This window comes from Amblyraja radiata, chromosome 3 (genome assembly GCF_010909765.2).
Source record: "Amblyraja radiata isolate CabotCenter1 chromosome 3, sAmbRad1.1.pri, whole genome shotgun sequence".
Taxonomy (NCBI): Eukaryota; Metazoa; Chordata; class Chondrichthyes; order Rajiformes; family Rajidae; genus Amblyraja; species Amblyraja radiata.
Window position 1 is genome coordinate 50,855,026 of NC_045958.1, and position 23,559 is coordinate 50,878,584.

Below are 23,559 nucleotides of genomic sequence, written 5' to 3' on the forward strand. Positions count from 1 at the left end.
TCTTTTGTCTATTGTCTATTGACAAGACATTGTGCATTGTGAAGAAAGAAATGGGAGAAAAAATGTTTGTTGTTGTCGTTTAGTATTTTCACATGAATATTTTCTTTCCAACAACTTTTGGGAAATGATTGTCATCACTGGTACCAATAGGTTAAACTTCACCATCACAGCACTTTAATCAATATATTTGTCTTTCAGATGCTCACTCCAAGAAGACTCGTCCAGGTGGTTCAGATGGTGACACAGATGTGAGCCCCATCAATCATTCAGTTGCCTTGATGATAGCTGGAAATCCTGTGAACACAATGCTGAGGAATACTGGAATATCATATTCATCACTGGTATGCTGAGAGTCCTTCCAAAGCATTTGTTTATGATTTAGATCCTAAAGGAAAACATTTGATTAGACTGGTGGTAACCATCGCAATGATGAGTGTCACAAGTAACACAATGGCACGTGTGATTCTCCAGTACATCTTATTGCAAAACATGTTGCATGGAGTGAAGTCGTTTTTTTAGAACAATATCAATTTTATATATATTTTAAAATATATATGTTTTATGCTAATATCATGATTTTACCTGGTCATATCCAAAAGATTTATTGAGGACTGTTTATATGGTAATCGTTGAACTGTGATTATCGATCCATCCATTTTAAACACTATTATATGATTAAAAGAGATGATGTTCAACCTCAGCAAATGTGGTGAATGTGCAGTAAGATAGGAGCTGCACATTGTGCCCAGCTTCCAAAATTCATCCCCATCAACATAAATAGGACTCAGCTGTGTGACAACGGGCAAGAACAAATTAGTAGCCATTCTTTGTGTTCTCCTGTAATTGTCTAATCTGGTGAGATATTTGTTGTCTGATGTTTGATGAGGAGTGGAATAGCATTCGCTGCTCATCAGAACTGCCCCCACCATCGACTCCTTTAAGTCACGACTCAAAACCTATTTCTACTCCCTAGCGTATTTGAGCCCCTCTGAGGGGGCGCTGTAAACAGTTTATGTATGTATTGTTAGGCCTGTCTACCGTTGTAGGTATCAAATTCGTACCTGCACTGATGTAAAGCACTTTGGTCAACGTGAGTTGTTTTTAAATGTGCTATACAAATACATTTATTATTATTATATTATTATAATCCTGTGCCTCCTATAATTGTGGAAGCAAATGGGAAGAGAATATCGATGATGTTATAACTCCAACTATGTTTGTTCATTTCAATGCATGTTGTTTTCTGTAATTTCTCATTTCTTCTGCAGCATCTTTCTCCAGGGTAATTTGTCTGCAATTAAATTATTTACAATTTACAGTTAGGAATAAAATGTTCGCCTTCCAATCAACATCCATATCCCAACAATTAATTTTTACAAGTTAAATTTCCCTATGATTTATCATATCTTTGCTTGACAACTTCTCTTGAAGTATGGAAGCTCAAGGCAGAGCATGCACCTCACCATTCTACTGTGGTGTTATTTTTAATCTGTTATAGTTTTATTGACGGGAACTAATGTGGCTTTTTAAAACTCCAAATTAGTTTGGTATCCTTCTACCCTATTTTTAGGGTCCTGATTAACTGCGTTAAAATAAGAGCTGCTAGTACTTACTACATTTTAGCTAGTGTGATAAAAATAGTACATAAAGGAATTTCAACAAACTCGCATCTCTTTGTGGAATGCACCAACGTTGAGCTTCATGGTTCCTGCCCTGGTACAAAAATGATGTAGTCTGAACTTAGTTTGTCTCTGTTCCAACTACAGTTCTGTTCAGCAGTCAATCACAGGACTGCAATGGAATTTGCTCTGTGACAAAGTGTTAGATATGCACAGAAAATCATCCCATTCCAGCAGTTCTGATTCTTTTCCCCACTTTGTAACAAATGCAGCAGAATATTTAAAGTAAACTGAAAAATTCTGTACATGCAGATCTATTATGATGTGGTAGAAATGTATATTGTCAATCATATTATATCCACTTTGTGTTGTGGAAACACACCTTATAGCATAACTACCTGTACTTGAAAAATTATGGTAGTGCACAGATAGCCAGAATATCTTGCAAAGCATAAAGTCTTGCAACAGCTCAGTCAGTCACCAGCAGTAAAAGATTCATTAATCACACACGTGCAATCTTTTATCTGCAACCAAATGCTTTGAAGTAACCTAACAAAAATATTTAAGCTAACTCATTGCACATTTTCTGCATTAATTTAGAACCCCAAATCTGTAAATATGTCTGGGGATGGGGGTTGGGGGTTAGCACAAAATCTGCAGAAATCCAGAACCAACCTGCTGCCCATTTCATTTCCTGATCCATCCCATGTACACAGTGTAAATGTGTGCATCCCCACCATTGCTTCTGAGTCTCTCTCAATCTCCAATGTTATACCAGGCAAACGGAACGTCGTGAAGAATTTCTTCATCCTATGTTGCCAGTTTTATTTTGTCCTTGACCTTTGTCTGAGAATCTCAAGTACACATGATTGAACCATCGTGTGCTTTGTTTGGTACACTCGATTCATTGGTCATAAAGTCGACTGAATACATTATGTCCACTTAATTTAAATTAACAGCATACACTCAGTTGAAGCATCAGAAAAATAAACCACCCATTTTAAAGCAATTTGGCTTCAGTGGTATGAAATTAGGATTTTGCATGCTTAATAAGTGTTTCATTTCATTTCTCTGCAGCAAAGCAAACAAGTTAACCCACTGGCTGCTGATGCAAGCCGGACATTGCTGATTTCTTTCTTATGGATCTTGAAGAATGCTGATCAAACTCTGCTAACAAAATGGGCTTCAGATCTTCCTGTATCACAACTCAACAAGATCTTAGACCTGCTCTATCTTTGTGTTTCCTGCTTTGAGTATAGGGTAAGTACACTGCATCTAGATGTACAGTAGATGAAAGCTCAAACATTTCCAGTACCAATCTGAAATTACTGAATTTCAGAAAGTACAGACATTTGTCAGTACTTTCAGCTTCATTAATGTTAGCAGTTGTGCATCTGTTGCAATTTTTGATATGAATTCAGATTTCTTGCATATTATCTTCTTTTAAACTTCTGGAAAAGTTGTGAGTATTCCAAACTAATATTTTTATAACTTGACTTGAAAACTTGATAATATGTTGTCATCTACTAGCATAGATGGGGCATCGTGGTCAACATGGGCCAGTTGGGCCGAAGGGCCTGTTCCCATGCTCTATCACATGATGACTATGCCATATCTATGATGCCACTCATATTTTCAGACACAACATCTACCCCAGTAGCATGAGCACATTTTCTGCAGACTCAAACTTGAAGTGTTGTCTGCATTATTCAACACACCCACAAAATCGGATTGGCACACAGGGTATAGGTTGGAAGTTAGTTCACTGTGAGATGTGTCTGCAGTTCCTATACATATCACATTTCTAGATGTGGTTTTAATGTCCAACATTTTTGAAGGGCTCGTGCATTGGTTTTATCTGGTCATTTAATAGAGCAGATATCATATCTTTACAAGAGAACATTGACATTATTTCAGTGGTCAATATCTACATTTATTTAGGCATAAATACTATGCACATGCTTGTACTGAAGCATGCTCTGATGCCTATATACCTTTACTTATATCTATGCTCATTAATACTTAGAAAAACATCATGCAGACTCAAGATAGTGAGTACACACGATTTTGTCCATTGTTAAATTTGCCCGTCTTGTGTCAATACTCAAAGATTATTGTCACCATTCACATTCACCTTAGATAGACACAAAAAGCTGGAGTAACTCAAACTGTTCTTCAGACTGAAACGTCTCGACCCAAAACATCACCTATTCCTTTTCTCCAGAGATGCTGCCTGACCTGCTGAATTACTCCAGCTTTTTGTGTATCTTTGGTGTACTCCATTCAAGAATTTTCAAAAATTTACCAACTAATACTCTGTCAATTTATGATGGGCAGAATGGAGATACTGTCGGAAGGAGGGTTCCGACTCAAAATGTCATCTTGTCCATTTCCCACATCAGATGCTGACTGACCTGCAGAGTCAGCAGTTGGTTTTTTACCCAAGATTCTAGCATCAGCATTCTCCTGTGAATGCATGATATCTGTTCCATGAAATGAATTCAGATAAAACCAATGCTTAAGCCTTCCAAAAAGATTGGACTTATTAAACCACATCTAGAAGTGCCGTATTCACAGTAATTGCTGACACGTGTCACATTGAACTAACTTCCAACCCCTACCCTGTGCACCAAACCCATTTTGCGGGTGTGTGGAACGATGCGGACAACACCTCCAGCTGGACGCTGATACAACAGACCCATCTGATATGTCCCAATTAAACTTAAAATAGAAGAATGAAATCTATGGCATTTCAGACCTATGATATTTATCCTCTCAAAGGCAGTTCACAAGAATAAATATATTTATGTTCAACAGCAATAATATTTCCAGTGATTAACTTAATGCCTGGAGAGTCAATTGTTGGTATAGTACAGGCTACCGATTATTTATTTTCAACTGCACAAGAATGTAGCAAATATAACATTTGGAAGAGAGAGAAATTATAACAACGCGGCACTATGGCACAGTTTAGAATTGACTGCCTCACAGCACCAGAGACCCGGGTTTGGTTCTGACCACAGGTTCTGTCTGTGTGGAGTTTACCTGTTTTCCCTGTGGCTGTGTGGGTTTCCACCGGGTGCTTCTGCTTCCCCTCACATCCCAAAGACTTGTGGGTTTGTAGGTTAATTGTCCTTTGTAAAATTGCCCACAGTGTGTGGCAAGTGGATGCGAACATGGGATAACATTGAACTAGTGTGAATGGATGGTGTGGACTATAGGACCTGTTTCCACGCTGTGTTTTTCAATCAATCTGTGGGGGAAAGCAGTAATCTGTATCGCTTTGTTTCAGGGCAAAGCAACTTCAGATAAAGTCAGTACACAAGCTCTGCAAAAGAGCAAACATACCAAAGCACGTCTGGAAGAAGTGCTTCTGGGAAATGCAGGAGCCCGTGGAGAAATGATGAAGCGATGCCGTGGACCAGGTAAGATACTTATTCTTGCTACGCATAAATAAACCAATTGCTTTAATTGCAGATATTCACTGTCACAATGAGAATAATGACCATAAGTGGGGAATAGGATTTATGAGAATAAACAATAATGATGAGTGTAATAACAGTTATCTGATCCCTAAGACTAAAGGGGTAATTTTATATGCTTAGCAAGGACTACCGGTCAAGACAGGACTATAATATTGTACCCCACTTCTCTAACACAAAGTCTCTACATATGGAATTGGTATTGGTTTACAGAGAAACGATGAAAAACATTGTTTCATGTGCTATCCAGGGAAATCATACAATACATGAGTACATCAGGTAGTGCAAAAGAAAGTGCTGGAGTCGTGAGAAAAAGAAAGAGCAGGGGGAACCCAGCAGGTCAGGCGGAAACTGTGGATGGAATGAACAGACAACATTTTGGGTCTTCAGACTAATTGGAGTGGGGAGGGGGGGAGAGAAAGGTGGAAAAGGGAGATGGAGTGGGACAAGGCTCGGCCAAGGGTGTGTGGATACAGGTGAGGGAGGGGGTTAATTGGCAGATGGGTAAAGTAAGTGACAAAGGCTATAGGTAAAAAGGAGACAAAAGGATGTCAGATAAGAAAATAAATGGAGGAGTGAAATGTAAAGCTGGAGGGAGGGATATGGGTGGAGGGGGATAGGGGTGAGGGGAAAATGGGGGGGATAAAGGGAAAATGTGGGACATGAATGGGAGATAAGAGGGAGGGGGAAGGAGCAGGGTGGTTAGGCTCGTTGAAAATGGGAGAAATGTATGCGCGCTGGGGAAAGGAAAAAGATGGGGGGCGATGCGATGGTATTATTTGAAATTGGAGAATTCAGAGTTTGTACCATTATGTTGTAAATTATCCAAGCCAAATAGGAGGTGCTGTTTCTCGAGCTTGTGTGTGGCCTCATTCGGGCAATGGAGGAGATCATGGACAGAGATGTCAGTGTGGGAATGGGAAGGGGAGTTAAAATGGTTAATAACCAGTAGATCCAGCAGACCTTGCAGACAGAGTGCAAGTGTTTAGCGAATTGGTCACAGTCTATACTTGGTTTTTCTGATATAATGGAGACCACATAAGGAGCACAGGTTGCAGTTGATGAGGTCGGAAGAAGTACATCTGAACCTCTGTCTCATCTGGAAGGACTGCCGAGGTCCCTGGTTGGGTGTGAGAGAAGAGGTGTGGGGATAGGTATCACAATATATCGCCTGTGGTTGGAGGGCAAAGTACCTGGGCTGGGACAGTTTCGTTTTAGTTTAGTTTAGTTTAGAGATACAGCATAGAAACAGGCTGTTCAGCCCACTGAGTCCACGTCAACCAATGATCATCCATCTACTAGCTCTATCCTACACGCTAGGAACAATTTACAGAAGCCAATTAATCTACATTCCTGTGCGTCTTTGGAATGTGGGAGGAAACTGGAGCACATGGAGAAAACCCACACTGTCACAGGGAGAACGTACAGACAGCACCCATGGTCAGGATCTAACCCAGGTTTCTGGCACGATAAGGCAACAACACTACCACAGCATCGTGAATGGCTGGTTGGGTGGGAATGGATGAGTGAACCAAGGAGTTGAGGGAGTGGCCTCTACAGAAAGCAGAATGGGGTGAGGACGGGAAGATGTTTCTGGTGGTGGGATCACGTTGAAGGTGGCAGAAACATTGGCGAATGCTGTGTTGTATGCGTCGGATGGTGGTAAAATGTGAGCACCAGGGGAACGCTATACTTGTTCCATTTGGAGGAAAGGCGAACGAAAGCAAAACTTCACGACACAGAGGAGATATGTGTGAGGGCTCCATCCACAACAGCAGAGGGGAAGCCACATTTACTAAAAAAAAAAGAGGATGACTCATCTTAGGGCAGAAACAGAGACTATGAGAATAAGGAATGGCATCAGCATTTAGTGTTATAGCTGCAAAGAAATGCATGTTTGAAAAAGATCCAAGGTCATCCAACATAAATAGGAAGATCAAGAATTCAAATGGCCATAAATTTAATGTGATTTATAACAGATATACTGATATTATTGGCAATTCACAGATCGGGAGTTGAGCATTAGCAGTACAAGATCACAGAATTTGCACCTTTTATTAATAGCTTAAAATAAAATTTGAATTTGAGTTCATTTTTGTCATGATTAGTGAATGATGCACCATGCAGCCTTTTATAAAATTAGCAGAGATATGTTTCTAAATCTTCCAAATACTTGTTTCAGGAAACGAAAGAAACTTTGGAATAAATGAAAACCTGCGATGGAGAAAAGATCAAACACAATGGCGACAGGGCAATGAGAGACATGAAAAGTATGTAGACAAAATTAATAATTTTTCAATGTAGAATCATGTAATAAGACAAGGAAGAAGGATTCCAGTTGGTTCATAATCACTGGTCTGACGGAATTAGTTCTTTAGCCTTTCTCTTTTTACACAACCCTCAAAGTTCTAATCCTTCAAATGTTTTTTTTCTCCCCAATTGCCTGATAAATTTTACAATTGAATCTACTTTCAATGTCCTTTTATCACATTACATCTAACAAGTCACTGTGTAAAAATACTCTTGTGTTATCGCTGTTCCATTGGCAATTAGTTTAATTTGTGCTTCTGTACTGGAAACAGTCCTTACCTTTAACAAACAATTAACGGCTTTGAACATCTCTCCTCTTTATTTTCTTTCATCTCAGGGGATGAGTTGAGTTCACCATTCTATTCACATAAATGAAGTCACCTATCCTCAACAATTCTCAGAAATATATTCTGCACCTTTTCCAAAGTCTATCATTTCAGAGCGCAGGGCCTAGAATGGAACACAAACTCAGTGTCTGAACTTGAGTTTGAGTAAATAAAGTTACTTCCTGCACATATGATTATCCAGTCTACACTTTGTGCTGGGGTTTACATGATCGACAGGAATTACAGACAAGGGATGTGAGTCATACGGAACCAACTTGTCCATGCTGACCAAGATGCCCCAGCTAAGCAAGTCCCATTTGCCTGCTTGGCCCATATCCTTCAAAACCTTTCCTGTATATGTATCTCCCAACACCTTTGCCCCACGAATAGTGTCAAAGCTTTGAGCTGCCAAGACCTTACACTGCAGTTTTTTCCACAAAGTCTTCTGTCCCTATATTTCTTCCCTCCTGCTAAATAATTACACATGAACTATCTTTAGGATCAGGCTTCTCATGTTTCATCCATCTTTTTTATATATCAAAATCAATATGTCAATAGAAAAGTTTGCAGTTATGCGTAATAATATTTTTTTAATTTCCCATCTTATTGTCACAAAGATTTTAACAACTAGCTATAAATTTAGTATCATTTATGACATGAATAATGAAGTTATAACCAATTAAATTTTATTTTTTTTACACAGGACCAAAGCAGACCTGGATCAGGAAGCTCTGATCTCAGGAAATCTTGTTACTGAGGCTAATCTGATTATTTTAGATACCTTGGAAATAATTATACAGGTAACATTGGTATATGGACATTACTATCCTCCATTATTGATGCATCCATAAATAAATAACATTATTTTATTATTTAACTTTCATCCTGAAAGATAAATAGTTTTTATAAAATTGCAACTGAATGCTTCAAGTAAAAGTCTGGCTATATCCTTCACCAGGATTTAAGAATAACTGTTTAGTTTTGTTTAGAGATACAGCGCGGAAATAGGCCCTTTGGCCCATCGATTCTACACTGACCAGCGATCACTGCACATTTACACTATTCTGCACTGGGGATAATTTTTTTACATTTATACCAAACCAATTAAGCTACAGACCTGTACGTCTTTGGAACGTGGGAGGAAGCCGTTCGCAGAGAAAACCCAAGCAGGTCACGGGGATAACATACAAACTATAAACAGTCAAGCACCCGTAGTCACGGTCGAACTATACCACTGCGCCACCCTACTGTCTGTTGTGCTATTCTTTAGTGTTGAGGCAAATAAAGTAAATGTACCAACATAACATGTTTAGTTTAGTGATACAGCGTGGAAAAAGGCCCTTCAGTCCACCCAGTCCATGCCGACCATCGATCACCTGCACAATAGTTCTATGTTATCCCACTTTTCCATCCTGCACATTAGGGGGAATTTACAGAAGCCAATTAACCTATAAACATGTAGGTCTTTGAAATGTGGGAGGAAACTGGAGCACCCAGAGAAAACCCACAGGGTCACAGGGAGAACATACAAACTCTGCGCCATCACCCACAATCAGGATCGAACCTGGGTATCTGGTGCTGTGAGGCAATTATGTTCAATGGATTGAGTAATCTACTTCTGCTCCACTGTGCTGCCCTATATATGTGTATATTTAGAATTGTCCACTTTAAAAGCAAAGAATGCTATACTGCCCAGAAAAGGTCTCGGGCTAGTTTCATTTATCACCAGCCTTACATATTCTTTTAAAGTGCTGGTTCCTTTTTCATTGCTAGATATTTTGTTGGGGTGAGAAAGTTAATAAGAGAGCATCTGTGAGTCATTTTCCCCTATTGTGGTTGCAGAATAGCACTGATGGTGAATTGCTTCCAAACTAACTTTTGATTTGAGGTGTAGTGATCATAAAAGAATGAACATAAAAACAGAAATCCTTCTCGGCTGACTTCTAATGATATTCAAAAAGTATGATGACAGGTCATCATTCCAAATCATTCATTATTTTTTCTCTCTACAATTGCTGCCTATTGAGTATTTCCAACAAAAGTTTGAAACCATGTGCCACCAGAATCAGGAACAGATTATTTCCCACTGTTTTCAGATGACCGAATGGGCCTCTCTTAAACTAAAGGTGTAGTCTTAATCTCCCAACCTACCTCATTGCAGCCCTTGCATTTTTTTATCCACACTTTCTCTGTATCTGCAATGCTGTAACACTATATTCTGCAGTCTCGTATTTTTCCCTGTGCACTACCTGTGTACTTGAATATGACCTAATTGTTCTCGTGTATAGTATGATTTGACGAGATACCACACAAAGAAAGTTTTTCACTGTTGACAATGATATGTGCACATATGACAATGATAAAGTAATACAAATTTTTGTTTCATTTCACAAAATATTAATTACATTGCACACATTTTCTTTATACCTTGTGAATACTGGCCACTAATCTTAATTGAAACCACACATGTAAAATTCTAATACAATTCAGATGTTCTGCTATGTTTGCAATGTAGCAGATGAATATTTTTAACATATTTTCTGAAATGAATGAAATATTTTATTTCTCTGGTTTAGTTCTTGGTGGGCTTGTAACAAAACAGCTGAGGAAATTATTCTTGACATTGAAAGCGCTCATTTTTAATAGATAGTTGCAAAAATATGTTGTGAATTATGTTCAATGGTTCAATGGATTTGAGTAATCTAAAATGATCTAGAAATCTTATTTCTTCCCATTGTGCAGGTAATTTCAATGTCTGATTGCAAGGACAATGTCTTGGGAAGTGTTTTCAGAGTTCTTCTTCATAGTCTGCGTTGTAATCAAAGTTCTTACTACCTAACACATTGCTTCAGCACACTGCGAGCTCTCATAACCAAGGTAAACCAAAATCATTTAATAGCTTTTCTAATCACAGCGTGCAAATATTTTGTTAAGAATAACCTTTGATGTTTTAATGGGTTGATCCGTCATCTCTGGTTTTAGAGGTCATTTTTTAAAAAATTCATTAGTTCATTGCAACATCTCCACCTGAAACTGAGATCTGAAGAATTACCTTTGCCGTTTTTATTATATTTACACTTAGAGGGAAACTAGTAGGTGGCCTTATTCCTAAGCATTTTCTGTCTTTGTTAGAAATCATGAGTTTTATAACTGTTGGCAGACCAATTTCCCTCCTGGGATAAATAAAGTTCTATCGTATCGTAGTAGCCGAGGCATGTAACTGCAGTGCATTTTTAGATGGTACACACTGCAGGCACGGTGCATAAATGTTTAGGTTCCCACGGAACTTTCAAATATCCGATGTCTGTCATATCAAATAAGATATGTCATACTAACCTCCAGATCACCTGTAGTCATGAGAGAGGTCATTAATTCTCTGAGGAGGGGCCAAGGAATTAATTGTGTGGTAGAAGCTGGGGGAGTTGATTAGAATATGACAATAAACAATAGACAATAGGTGCAGGAGTAGGCCATTCGGCCCTTCGAGCCAGCACCGCCATTCAATGTGATCATGGCTGATCATCCCCAATCAGTACCCCGTTCCTGCCTTCTCCCCATATACCCTGACTCCGCTATTTTTAGGAGCCCTATCTAGCTCTCTCTTGAAAGCATCCAGAGAACCCGCCTCCACTGCCCTCCGAGGCAGAGAATTCCACAAACTCACCACTCTCTGGGAGAAAAAGTGTTTCCTCGTCTCCGTTCTAAATGGCTTACTCCTTATTCTTAAACTGTGGCCCTTAGTTCTGGACTCACCCAACATCGGGAACATGTTTCCTGCCTCTAGCGTGTCCAAACACTTAACAATCTTAAATGTTTCAATGAGATGCCCTCTCATCCTTCTAAACTCCAGAGTGTACAAGCCCAGCTGCTCCATTCTCTCAGCATATGACAGCCCCCCCCATCCCGGGAAATAACCTTGTAAACCTCTGCTGCACTCCCTCAATAGCAAGAATATCCTTCCTCAAATTAGGGGACCAAAACTGCACACAATACTCCAGGTGTGGTCTCTCTAGGGCTCTGCACAACTGCAGAAGGACCTCTTTGCTCCTATATTTGATTCGTCTTGCTATAAAGGCCAACATGCCATTCGCTTTCTTCACTGCCTGCTGTATCTGCATGCTTACTTTCATAGACTGATGTACAAGGACACCCAGATCCCGTTGTACTTCCCCTTTTCCCAACTTGACGCCATTTAGATAGTAATCTGCCTTCCTGTTATGGAAAGATTATAAATCATATTGTTGATATGGGTTGAGTGGGCAAAGGATCTCTTTCCATGCTGTGTATCTCTCGTAATATTGACTCACTTATTTCATTGTTCCATCAGTATGCGGATCTGTTGTTTGAGGAGGAGGCAGAGCAGTGTTCCGACATGTGTCAAAGAATCTTACACCACTGCAGCAGCAGTATTGACAGCACCCGTACTCATGCCTGCGCCACACTCTACCTCCTTATGAGGCAAAGCTTCAACATAATCAGTGTAAGCATCTTTATTCCGATTAAGTAAATATAATACCAGCTGTAGAGTGATTGTAAGCCAAAAATAAAAATCACATCCTGGTGTGGAAATTCACTGCCATTCTGCGTTGGCATTATCACAAACTATTGCCATTTCCATCAGGACTAACCACTGTCTGAGGACTGATAGGTAAATAGGATTCCCCAGGTTGAAACACCGGTCACATTTATTTTACAGTACTGGCAGCTGCAAAAGGATGCTGGCAATAGGTAAATGCAAGATTATGGCTCGTATTCTTCTACCTCAGGTACTTCCCCTATGTATTGTAGATGTAAATTGTGGTGTCAGAGACCAAACTTTGCTCTCAATGTTTACTATGGACCTGGGTCATATAGGATCGAGAGACCTTTTGGTGTTGTGGCTTACAAAGTGAAGCAATTGAGGTAGAGCTATCAATAGAACATCCTTTGAAAGCAGCAAACTCTCGATGAATAGAAATTTGGTGGTACAATGTATCATAAGGCATGCATAATGCTGCACACTTCCACATAGTCATCACGGGTCAGCAAAGCACATTTATAATTTGGGTCTATAATAGGTCCCAGGAAAAGGGGATCCACTGTATTTATAAGCTGTGTTTTTCTTCAGGGCTTGCACCCTCTTGTTCATGCCCTGACAATTATCTTGATCAGGCAGGCTGAGGCTGAGTGCCTTCTGCTGCATTCAAGACAAGGCCATCTGTTTTCTGTAGCCTATAACATGCAACCTTCCCACCTATTAGCGTTCATGTAACTGACAGGCTTCCCTGCTAACCCACTGGCGGTGTCTGCATGATCCGGTTGTGAAGAAGGGACCCCGCTAACATTATCATTCCGTGAGCTTGTTCCCTACTTGAACCTCTGAATCGTGCTCTGTACAATGTAGGCCAACATTTTAAAATGCAATATCTTTGCTGGTAGCTATTCTATACACTCTTCAAGCATTAAATTAATCGCCTGAATTTTTTCATTTGACACTCAATCTGCAACATGATCTCACTATTTCAATCGTCAGAGCACAGATATTACAATTCTCTGCTAATTTTCCCAGCCTGATCAGATATCCACCCCAAAAACATTTTCACGCAAAATATTCCATTAAAATATCCAACTTTTTACCGTCACCGATTCATCTAATTCACATTTTAATAAACAGAAGAGTAACTGCTGTTCTAAGATTTATTTAAATACTCCACTTCAGCATCTAGTTATTTAGGTTAACTAATCAATCCAATTCACATATAATGTTAATTAAAATATATTATTCTCTCATAAAGTGATCTACCACTTTCAGTGGAAACATTCAATACATTCCCATTCCAAGCAAGGTGTTACATCAGACAATGTGCATTTACTGACTCACAGCTGTTCCATCTGTGACAGCCGTGGCTTCACTGTTTAACTTCACAGAGAAGTTTTTCACACAGATGTGACACCTCCTGGTTACCAAATGGCCATTGTCTTCACAAGGTGTGGTATTTAAACTATAAATGCAGTAAGTTTGTCATTAGATCCAATTGCACAGTTTACTCACAATGGCAAAATAATTCCAAAGGTTTACCACATAATAATGAACAGGCTAATTTGCAAGCAATGTTGAATTATACCACATGCACGTAATATAATGCAGAGCGGTGAGGGCTTGAATCGGGCACGGGGCTTGTTCTCGCGGAGACCCAGGACCGTTGGAGACAGCGGTGGAGGGTCAGAGCGGTGAGGGCTTGAATCGGGCACGGGGCTTGTTCTCGCGGAGACCCAGGACCGTTGGAGACAGCGGTGGAGGGTCAGAGCGGTGAGGGCTTGAATCGGGCACGGGGCTTGTTCTCGCGGAGACCCAGGACCGTTGGAGACAGCGGTGGAGGGTCAGAGCGGTGAGGGCTTGAATCGGGCACGGGGCTTGTTCTCGCGGAGACCCAGGACCGTTGGAGACAGCGGTGGAGGGTCAGAGCGGTGAGGGCTTGAATCGGGCACGGGGCTTGTTCTCGTGGAGACCCAGGACCGTTGGAGACAGCGGTGGAGGGTCAGAGAGGTGAGGGCTTGAATCGGGCACGGGGCTTGTTCTCGCGGAGACCCAGGACCGTTGGAGACAGCGGTGGAGGGTCAGAGCGGTGAGGGCTTGAATCGGGCACGGGGCTTGTTCTCGCGGAGACCCAGGACCGTTGGAGACAGCGGTGGAGGGTCAGAGCTTACCAAATCCCGTGACGTTCCACACTCCATAGGGAGGGTTTCTGGGGAAGCCGCTGATTGGTGGGAGCAGACTAGAGGAAGCAGCTGATTGGGTGCAACCTCAGGTTAGCATTTCTGCTTTTTGGTTAAAGGTACAGTGATTTAGTAAGGGTACAGTGAGCTAAGGGAGGCTAGGGAAGCGGAAAATCAAAATGTGACAGGAGGATCCAGAATGTGTGAAGATAAAGCTCTAGATGTAAAAGGGGCAAAAACGGAAGGAAGGGTAGTAAAAATCATCTGAAAGTGCTTTATCTAAATGCGCTGTACACGGTATTAGTGAGACCACATTTGGAATACTGTGTACAGTTCTGGGGTCCATACTTAAGAAAGGATGTACTAGCCCTGGAGGCAGTGCAGCGAAGGTTTACAAGATTAATTCCTGCAATGAGGGGATTGACATATGAGGAAAGGTTAAGTAAGCTGGGACTCTACTCTTTGGAGTTTAGAAGAATGAGAGGCGATCTCATTGAAACGTATAAGATCGTGAGGGGCCTTGATCGGGTGGATGCACCGAGGATGTTCCCAATGATCGGGGAGGCTAGAACTAGGGGACATAGTTGCAGAGTGAGGGGGGGCTCTTTTAAAACTGAGATGAGGAAGAACTTCTTCACCCAGAGGGTGGTTAGTTTGTGGAATTCACTGCCCCAGGGAGCAGTGAGGGCTTGAGTCGGGCACGGGGCTTGTTCTCGCGGAGACCCAGGACCGTTGGAGACAGCGGTGGAGGGTCAGAGCGGTGAGGGCTTGAATCGGGCACGGGGCTTGTTCTCGCGGAGGACCCAGGACGTTGGAGACAGCGGTGGAGGGTCAGAGCGGTGAGGGCTTGAATCGGGCACGGGGCTTGTTCTCGCGGAGACCCAGGACCGTTGGAGACAGCGGGTGGAGGGTCAGAGCGGTGAGGGCTTGAATCGGGCACGGGGCTTGTTCTCGCGGAGACCCAGGACCGTTGGAGACAGCGGTGGAGGGTCAGAGCGGTGAGGGCTTGAATCGGGCACGGGGCTTGTTCTCGTGGAGACCCAGGACCGTTGGAGACAGCGGTGGAGGGTCAGAGCGGTGAGGGCTTGAATCGGGCACGGGGCTTGTTCTCGCGGAGACCCAGGACCGTTGGAGACAGCGGTGGAGGGTCAGAGCGGTGAGGGCTTGAATCGGGCACGGGGCTTGTTCTCGCGGAGACCCAGGACCGTTGGAGACAGCGGTGGAGGGTCAGAGCTTACCAAATCCCGTGACGTTCCACACTCCATAGGGAGGGTTTCTGGGGAAGCCGCTGATTGGTGGGAGCAGACTAGAGGAAGCAGCTGATTGGGTGCAACCTCAGGTTAGCATTTCTGCTTTTTGGTTAAAGGTACAGTGATTTAGTAAGGGTACAGTGAGCTAAGGGAGGCTAGGGAAGCGGAAAATCAAAATGTGACAGGAGGATCCAGAATGTGTGAAGATAAAGCTCTAGATGTAAAAGGGGCAAAAACGGAAGGAAGGGTAGTAAAAATCATCTGAAAGTGCTTTATCTAAATGCGCTGTACACGGTATTAGTGAGACCACATTTGGAATACTGTGTACAGTTCTGGGGTCCATACTTAAGAAAGGATGTACTAGCCCTGGAGGCAGTGCAGCGAAGGTTTACAAGATTAATTCCTGCAATGAGGGGATTGACATATGAGGAAAGGTTAAGTAAGCTGGGACTCTACTCTTTGGAGTTTAGAAGAATGAGAGGCGATCTCATTGAAACGTATAAGATCGTGAGGGGCCTTGATCGGGTGGATGCACCGAGGATGTTCCCAATGATCGGGGAGGCTAGAACTAGGGGACATAGTTGCAGAGTGAGGGGGGGCTCTTTTAAAACTGAGATGAGGAAGAACTTCTTCACCCAGAGGGTGGTTAGTTTGTGGAATTCACTGCCCCAGGGAGCAGTGGAAGCAGAAACGTTAAATTTATTTAAGTCAAAAATAGATGGTTTTTTTAGCTGCCGAGGGGATAAGGGGCTACGGGGAGAGGGCAGGGATATGGACCTAGGTATGGTTAGTATAGTAGACCTGAGTGATCTCCTGGACAAGTGTCGATCGCCTGGATTGGGGTCGGAGAGGAATTTCCCGGATTTTTTTCCCGAATTGGACCTGGGTTTTTATCCGGTTTTTTGCCTCCCCCAGGAGATCACGCGGTTCTTGGGGTGGAGAGGGGTGATAGCGGTATAGAGGGGAGGGTAGTGTCTTGTGTTCTGTGTCTTGTGTCTACTGTTTGTGGGTAAGTGTGTCTGTTTAGTGTTCAGCCATGAGTGAATGGCGGTGCGGGCTCGACGGACCTGATGGTCTACTCTCGCACCTACTTTCTATGATTCTATGATTCTATGAATGTTCATTGTCTATTAACAAAATAATTAAAGAGTGTGCAGTAGTATTGCTAATACACAGATTTGGTATTTTACACTTACAGAATTTTGCCAGAGTTAAAATGCAAGTCACCATGTCTTTAGCGTCCCTAGTTGGTAAGTCATCCGATTTTAATGAAGAATACTTGAGGCGATCTTTGCGAAGTGTTTTGGCTTATGCAGAGGAAGATGAGGAAATGCAGCCAACAATGTTTCCAATTCAGGTAGAGCATCCTTGCAATAAGTATATGTAATAATTAGATTTTGTACTTTTTTGTAATGTGTGTAACTTTGCTTCATTCCACATGCCGCTAGCATCTACAAGTACATATTCCACTTCATTATTAACCTTCATGAATGTCACCCCTTCATAAATGTTATTCCTTTTCTATCCAGAAATAAATATTAGGGTGATAATAACAATAATAATAATACACTTTATTGTCATTGTAAAAACATACAACAAAATTTCAGGCGCACTGCTCGAGCGGAGTTCCAACGTATCAGATAAATAATACAGCAAATGAAAACAGCAAAAACGGCAAGAAAAACGTCGTCAAGGAACTGCAGATGCTGTTTAAAGCGAAGATAAACACAATAAGCTGGAGTAACTCAGCGGGTCAGACAGCATCTCTGGAGAAAAGGAATAGGTGACCTGCTGAGTTTCGCCAGTGCTTTGGTTTTTTTGCTGTCTGTTGTATGGGTATCATTTCACCTTATCTGTGCCCCTCAAGATCTTATCAACCTGCATACAGTCACCCCTCAACCCCCTATGCTGAAAATAGATCCTGCCTATTCAGTCTCTCCTTGTAACTCAAACCATCCATTCCCAGTAATCTGTCCCTAGGAATCTTTTTCCAGCTGAATAACATTATTCCTATTGCAAGACAACCAAACTGTACAAAGTACTCCAAATATGGCCTTACCAATGTCTTGTAGAGCGTAACATGATATCCCAGGTTCTATACTGATTATATTGACTGATGAAGGGAAGCATGCCGAATGCTTTCTTCATCGTCGTGTCTACCTGTCTCGTCACTATCACGGAACTAAGCACCTCTGCCCTTATGTCTTTATAATACTCTGTAGTGCCCTACCATTTACTGTGTAAGTCCTGCCCTGCTTTGTCTTACCAAAAATGTAGCATCTCATACTTAACTGAATTAAACTCCATCTGCCATTCTTCAGCCCAGTCCATTGAAATCCCATTGTAATGTACCACTAATTTTAGTGTCACCTGCAAACTTACTAACTATATTACCTACATTCATATCCAAATCGTAATATAAATTACAGTAGCAGTGGCCCAGCAGCAAGATCTGTGGCACGCCACTTGCTACAGGTATTCGGTCTGATAAACAACCTTCTACCACCACCCTCTGTCTTCTACCTTCAAGCCAATTTTGTATCCTGTTGGCTCACTCACCCTGGATTCCATGTGATCAAAACTTCCACACTAGCATACCATGTGGTACCTTGTCAAAAGCCTTACCAAAATCTATTGGACAATACTTACCGCCTTGCCAACATTAATCTTCTTCACTTCAAAAAGCTCAATCAAATTTGTAAGACACAGTTTCCCATGCATAAAGCCATGTTGACCATCTGTAATCAGTCTTTGCCTTTCCAAATGTGTGTAGCTCATGTGGGTGGCTCAACATTTCCTCCAATAACTTACCCACCACTGATATTAGGCTCTCCAGCCTAAAGTTTCCAGGCATTTTGTTGCAGTCTTTCTTAAAGAGCGGCACAACATTTACCGCTCTCCAGTCTTTTCTGACTTGTGGCTATCTATGAGGCAAATATCTCTGTCAGGGACCCCCTCAGCTTTCCACAATGTCTCAGGATACACTTGATCAGGTCCTGGTGATTTAGCCATCTTTGTGCATTTTAAGACTTGTGGCAGGCACTTCCTCTTCTGTACTGTGGACTCTCTTTAAGCCAAGTAGTTCTACTAATCACTATTAACACCCCCGAGTTCCCTAGCATCCATATCCATGGTAAACATAGATGTGAAATATCCACTTGAGCCACCTCCTCCATCTCCCATGAAACTATGTTATCAAAGTAAGGAGAAAATTGGTGAGAGCATTTCTTTAAAATGATATTCCCTAACCTTATTATAATCAGGAAAACCTCTGGAAACATTGTAATGTGTTGATGATAGGATATATTAGCCTTTCTCGTTAACAAATTGTATGAGTATTTTATTGCTTTTCAGGTGGAGGAACTGTTGTCAAACCTCAACAGTATCTTGTCTGACACAGTAAAAATGAGGGAGTTCCAAAAGGATCCTGAGATGCTTATGGACCTGATGTACAGGTATCTAAACACATGCAAAAAATATAATCGCATTCAGTTTTTTTCTAAATGTCTCTCCACTGGTAATGAAAATATTCAGAAATGCAGATCTGAAACAAAAACAGAAGATGCTACAAAACATTCAGCAGGTCAAGCAGCACCTGTGGATGAGAAAAAGAGTTCATGTTTCAGATTGAAACCCTTTAGTCAGAACTGAAAAAGAGAGAAGATAAGAGTTTTGCAGAGAGGATCGGGATGGGACAGAGAGAACAAAGACAACCCAGGCCTCACCCTTATCATAGATGTTCCTTTCACCCCATCCATCCCTCTGCAACTTGAAACAAACTTGTTTTCTCTCCTTCCAGTTCTGAGGAAGGGTCTTCAATCTGAAATTATTACTTTTTTCCTCATCCTACAAATGTTGCCTGAGTGTTTCCAGCATTTTCTGTTTTAATCTCACAACTACTAATCTTGTATCAGGTAGGTCAGTGAAGACTTACAATTAACTCACAATGATCATCCCTTCTTCTCCTTTTCGTGTCCATCTTGTTACAAATGTTGATCTCGCTGTCATCGTCCGTCCTGTAAAGGACGCAAGCTTCCGGCGACAATCAGTGGAAGCCATCACTTGTCACAATAGATGATGGTGGTAGCAGAATTAGCTCAGGATACTTCCAGTTTCCAGCCCCGGAACGTGGGTGCTTCTGCTATGGGGCCATGATTATCCCTGTTTCTTCCTGTATTTGTGCTGGGCTTCAGTGAGAGTTGCGCGGGATATTTTGCGTTACTACCTCCCCGAGCCACTTGTGGGTTGCTGTGCTGGGATTACAGGTTCAGAAAAAGGGTCCCCAATTGTAATACTAAACCAGCAGTAACGTGAATATTAGCTTTGGTTCAGAAAATAGAACATGGCAGCAATCTCTGACAGGCATGGTGCACTGCTGTCCACATGGTGCACTGCTGTCCACAACCACACAGCTTAGCTCTCTTTATACCCACATCAGCAACCATTGAACTGGCCCTTGGGCCTTCGTAAAGGCTAAAGTAGTATTTAGAACATAGGACAGCACAGCACAGGGCCCTTTACCCCACGATATCTGTGACAATCATGGTGCCAAATTTAACCCTGTACCCCACATTTACGTTCAAATTAGGCGAATGCAATTTAGATTTAAGCTCCTAAACATATTTTACATATCCTCTATCTTTTTAACCTTTTAGCACAAGGCCAAAAGCTGTGCTGAGAGCTCATGTTAACTATACAAATAAATTGACCCTGAAAACTGCAGATGGTCAGCCTTTCAGCCAGCTCACCATTACCAGCTGCACTAGCTCAAGGTTGCAAAATCTGTCTTCTGTGCCGCAGAATCTACCACTGGAAACACTGGACTCCCTGCGCTGCTGTTTGTTAGGATTCTTTACCGTGCTAGGCCACTTGATGACATCTTTGTACTTGAATGCTGGAGATCCCATTGATGTGGCAAATACCATCACTGTGCTTCTGACTACAAAATTGGTCAATATTCCTAGAAAAGCCATTAACCATCATAATATCTGTCAGAATTGTCTGCTGAAAATTTGTTTGGTAGCGAAGGCACTAAATGCATTTCTCCAAATGAGCCTGCAGATTTCTGGTGATCTCTAAATGCCATGAAAAATAATGAGAAAGGGTATCTGATCGATCACAAAGAAAGTTTTATTTTATAACTGCATTTAAATCTCAACAAATTCTAACCAGTCTTGGATGAAAGGAAACCATTGGTTTATTGGTAAAGGAATCAAGGCACAAGAGACTGTAGATGCTGGAATCTTCAGCAAAATACAAAGTGCTGGAGGAACTCAGTGGGTCAGGCAGCATCTGTGGAGGGAATGGACAGATGATGTTTAAGATCTTCAGACTGGAGTCTGAAAAAGGGTTCCAACTTGAGATGTTGTCTGCCTATTCCTGTCTGATCTGCTGAGTCCCTCCAGCACTTTGTGTTTTACTAAAATAAATCAGGCATGCACAGGAAATTTCTCAACATTTGAAAAGAGAAGAGATTGGGTAAGAGAGGGAGCCCATGAGTCCTGGTTTCAGTATTGAATGAACATATTTTTGAGCTGGAAAGGAAGGGTATTGGTTTACACCGTAGATAAACATAAAATGCTGGGGTAACTCAGCGGGACAGGCAGCATCTCTGGAGAGAATGAATGGGTGTCATTTTGGGTCGTGACCATTCTTCAGACTGACGTTTCAGGTCGAGATGTCAAAAAGTTCTTCAGAACTTTTATTGAGCTGCCTTTTTCAGATACATATGGTTCCCTTATAAAGTGACCATTGAAGATGGCTAAATTAGCATGTTTGATATCTCGACAAGAGGCAGTTATCTTGGTTCAGTCAGTGAAGGACAAATATTGGATATTAATATTAGTATTTAATTTTTGTACATTGCTTGTATTATAAAATATTTCAGACTAGCAAAAGGATATCAGACTTCGCCCGACCTCCGGTTGACCTGGCTTCAAAACATGGCAGAAAAGCACACTAAGCGTAAGTGCTACACGGAGGCCGCCATGTGCCTGGTCCATGCAGCGGCACTTGTAGCGGAGTACCTCAGCATGTTAGAGGACCACAAGTACCTTCCAGTAGGCTGTGTTAGCTTTCAGGTTTGTATGTTTACTCATCACCCTTTTGTCCAAGCAGATATCACTGTATGTAATAGGCATCTGTAAACCCATATCATTCTTCTGTCCTCGTTTCCAGAATATATCACCCAATGTACTGGAAGAATCTGCTGTTTCAGATGATATTTTGTCCCCTGATGAAGATGGGATCTGTAGTGGAAGATACTTCAGTGAAAATGGTCTTGTGGGTTTACTAGAACAAACTGCTGAGCTCTTCAACTCAGTAGGTGTACCTTTAGTATTCACTTACCTTTATTTTCTTTTGGTTCTCCTTCACCATGTACCATGTGAAGGCAGATAATGTGACCCCTATCAGCAGCATCTATCAGTACACCATACGGAGATCTAAAAGAGTCGCTCACAGTAGATTTTGTCCTTGGATCAAGCAGGTTGAACTTGGCAAAGATTAGACCTCCTCCTCCAATGCAAAATCTTGCATTCCCTGTCTATCAGCACTGTGCAAATCTACCTTCACCGCAAGGACTATAGTGCTTCATGGATACAGCTCATCATCACTACAGACAACTAGAGTTATCATGGTCATTACACAGTGGTCTTGCAACTGATGCCACAATCCATGAACAAAATAAAAAAACAAATCACCGATCTTCATCTTGCAATGTTTTTCAAACAATTTGTCCACCAACAACTAAAATCTGTCCTTTTGTATTGAAAATGAAGAGATCACATTTCTAAGGACAGTGGTTGGTTCACTTAAATTCTACAAAATAATGACTAAATATAATTTAGTATGGCAAAATAATTACGCATAATAATGACAAAATAATGGGGGGGGGGGGGTGGAGAAGCAAAAATAACTGCCAAAGATTGCATACGTTTGGATCAGGAGGGATGCTAAAATGTTAAAACCTAACTCATGTCAAACCCGCTCCCTTCAAGTTTCAACAGAATTCGATCAGCAACAGTTGGCAAATGGATTTTCAGAAACCTGGTTGATTATTCATATAAAATAAGACTACAAACATCACATTTTTCTTCCATTTTCAACTTAACACTGCCTTTCGAGGAGATGGGAAATGTTGGGAAGCTGTATCTGTTAGGGAGGAGATGCATCAATATCAAATCAACCCTCTTCTTTCTGGCATTTTTCAACATACTACCAATTCATTTTACTATTTAGTTTCAACTACTTTTTTCACAATTTATTTTCAATCAAAATACATGTGATCTATAACAAAAGAATTGACAGTGAGATTAGTATTGTTCCTCCTCAGTAGACCAAATTTTAAGAAAGATGCAAATAAACAATTGCAAGGAACTTGAACAAATGAATAACTAGTCTCTAGAACTAAGTAATCTTAACAATTTACAAAATGGAAGAAAGAAATATCTAATAATAGATTAATAAACAGATGAAACAGTTAATTATTTTCTGACAAATCATTACTCTGTTGATGTAATTGTTCTTTCTTTAGGCTTACATGTTTGAAACTGTGAACGAAGTTTACAAAGTTGTTATTCCAATCCAAGAAGCCCACAGAGATGTGAACAAACTGGCTTATATACACGAGAAGCTGAAAAAAGCATTTGACAGCATTACCCTAAAGGTAAGTTATCATTATTGCTGTCAACATAATTTTTTACAATTGTTGCATTTTCAGTTACTCTATGGATAAGGATGGAAATAATGTGTGTATAAAATCACCTTTGTTGGTGGCGCCGTAAAGTCATGTTTTTCTTTTTCTTTCACGCACATACTGAAGTAATAAGATTTCCAGCAATTGATGGAAAAAAAGTCGATTAGTTTCTTGGTTTCC

The 23,559-nt window shown here is 41.2% G+C and overlaps 1 protein-coding gene across 3 annotated transcripts in view; it reads left to right on the forward strand.

The window, feature by feature from the left end:
* The window catches only part of dock8 (dedicator of cytokinesis 8), a 205,741-nt gene that overhangs the window by 169,078 nt on the left and 13,104 nt on the right, over positions 1–23,559 (forward strand). For all 3 annotated transcript variants that reach the window (XM_033017783.1, XM_033017785.1, XM_033017784.1), the window contains 12 exons: positions 199–341; positions 2,697–2,879; positions 4,912–5,044; positions 7,284–7,371; positions 8,441–8,537; positions 10,480–10,614; positions 12,065–12,217; positions 16,882–17,040; positions 19,038–19,138; positions 21,571–21,763; positions 21,861–22,004; positions 23,218–23,349. In XM_033017783.1, coding sequence (XP_032873674.1) covers positions 199–341; positions 2,697–2,879; positions 4,912–5,044; positions 7,284–7,371; positions 8,441–8,537; positions 10,480–10,614; positions 12,065–12,217; positions 16,882–17,040; positions 19,038–19,138; positions 21,571–21,763; positions 21,861–22,004; positions 23,218–23,349 — 1,661 coding nt within the window. The remainder of the gene's footprint in view (positions 1–198; positions 342–2,696; positions 2,880–4,911; positions 5,045–7,283; positions 7,372–8,440; positions 8,538–10,479; positions 10,615–12,064; positions 12,218–16,881; positions 17,041–19,037; positions 19,139–21,570; positions 21,764–21,860; positions 22,005–23,217; positions 23,350–23,559) is intronic.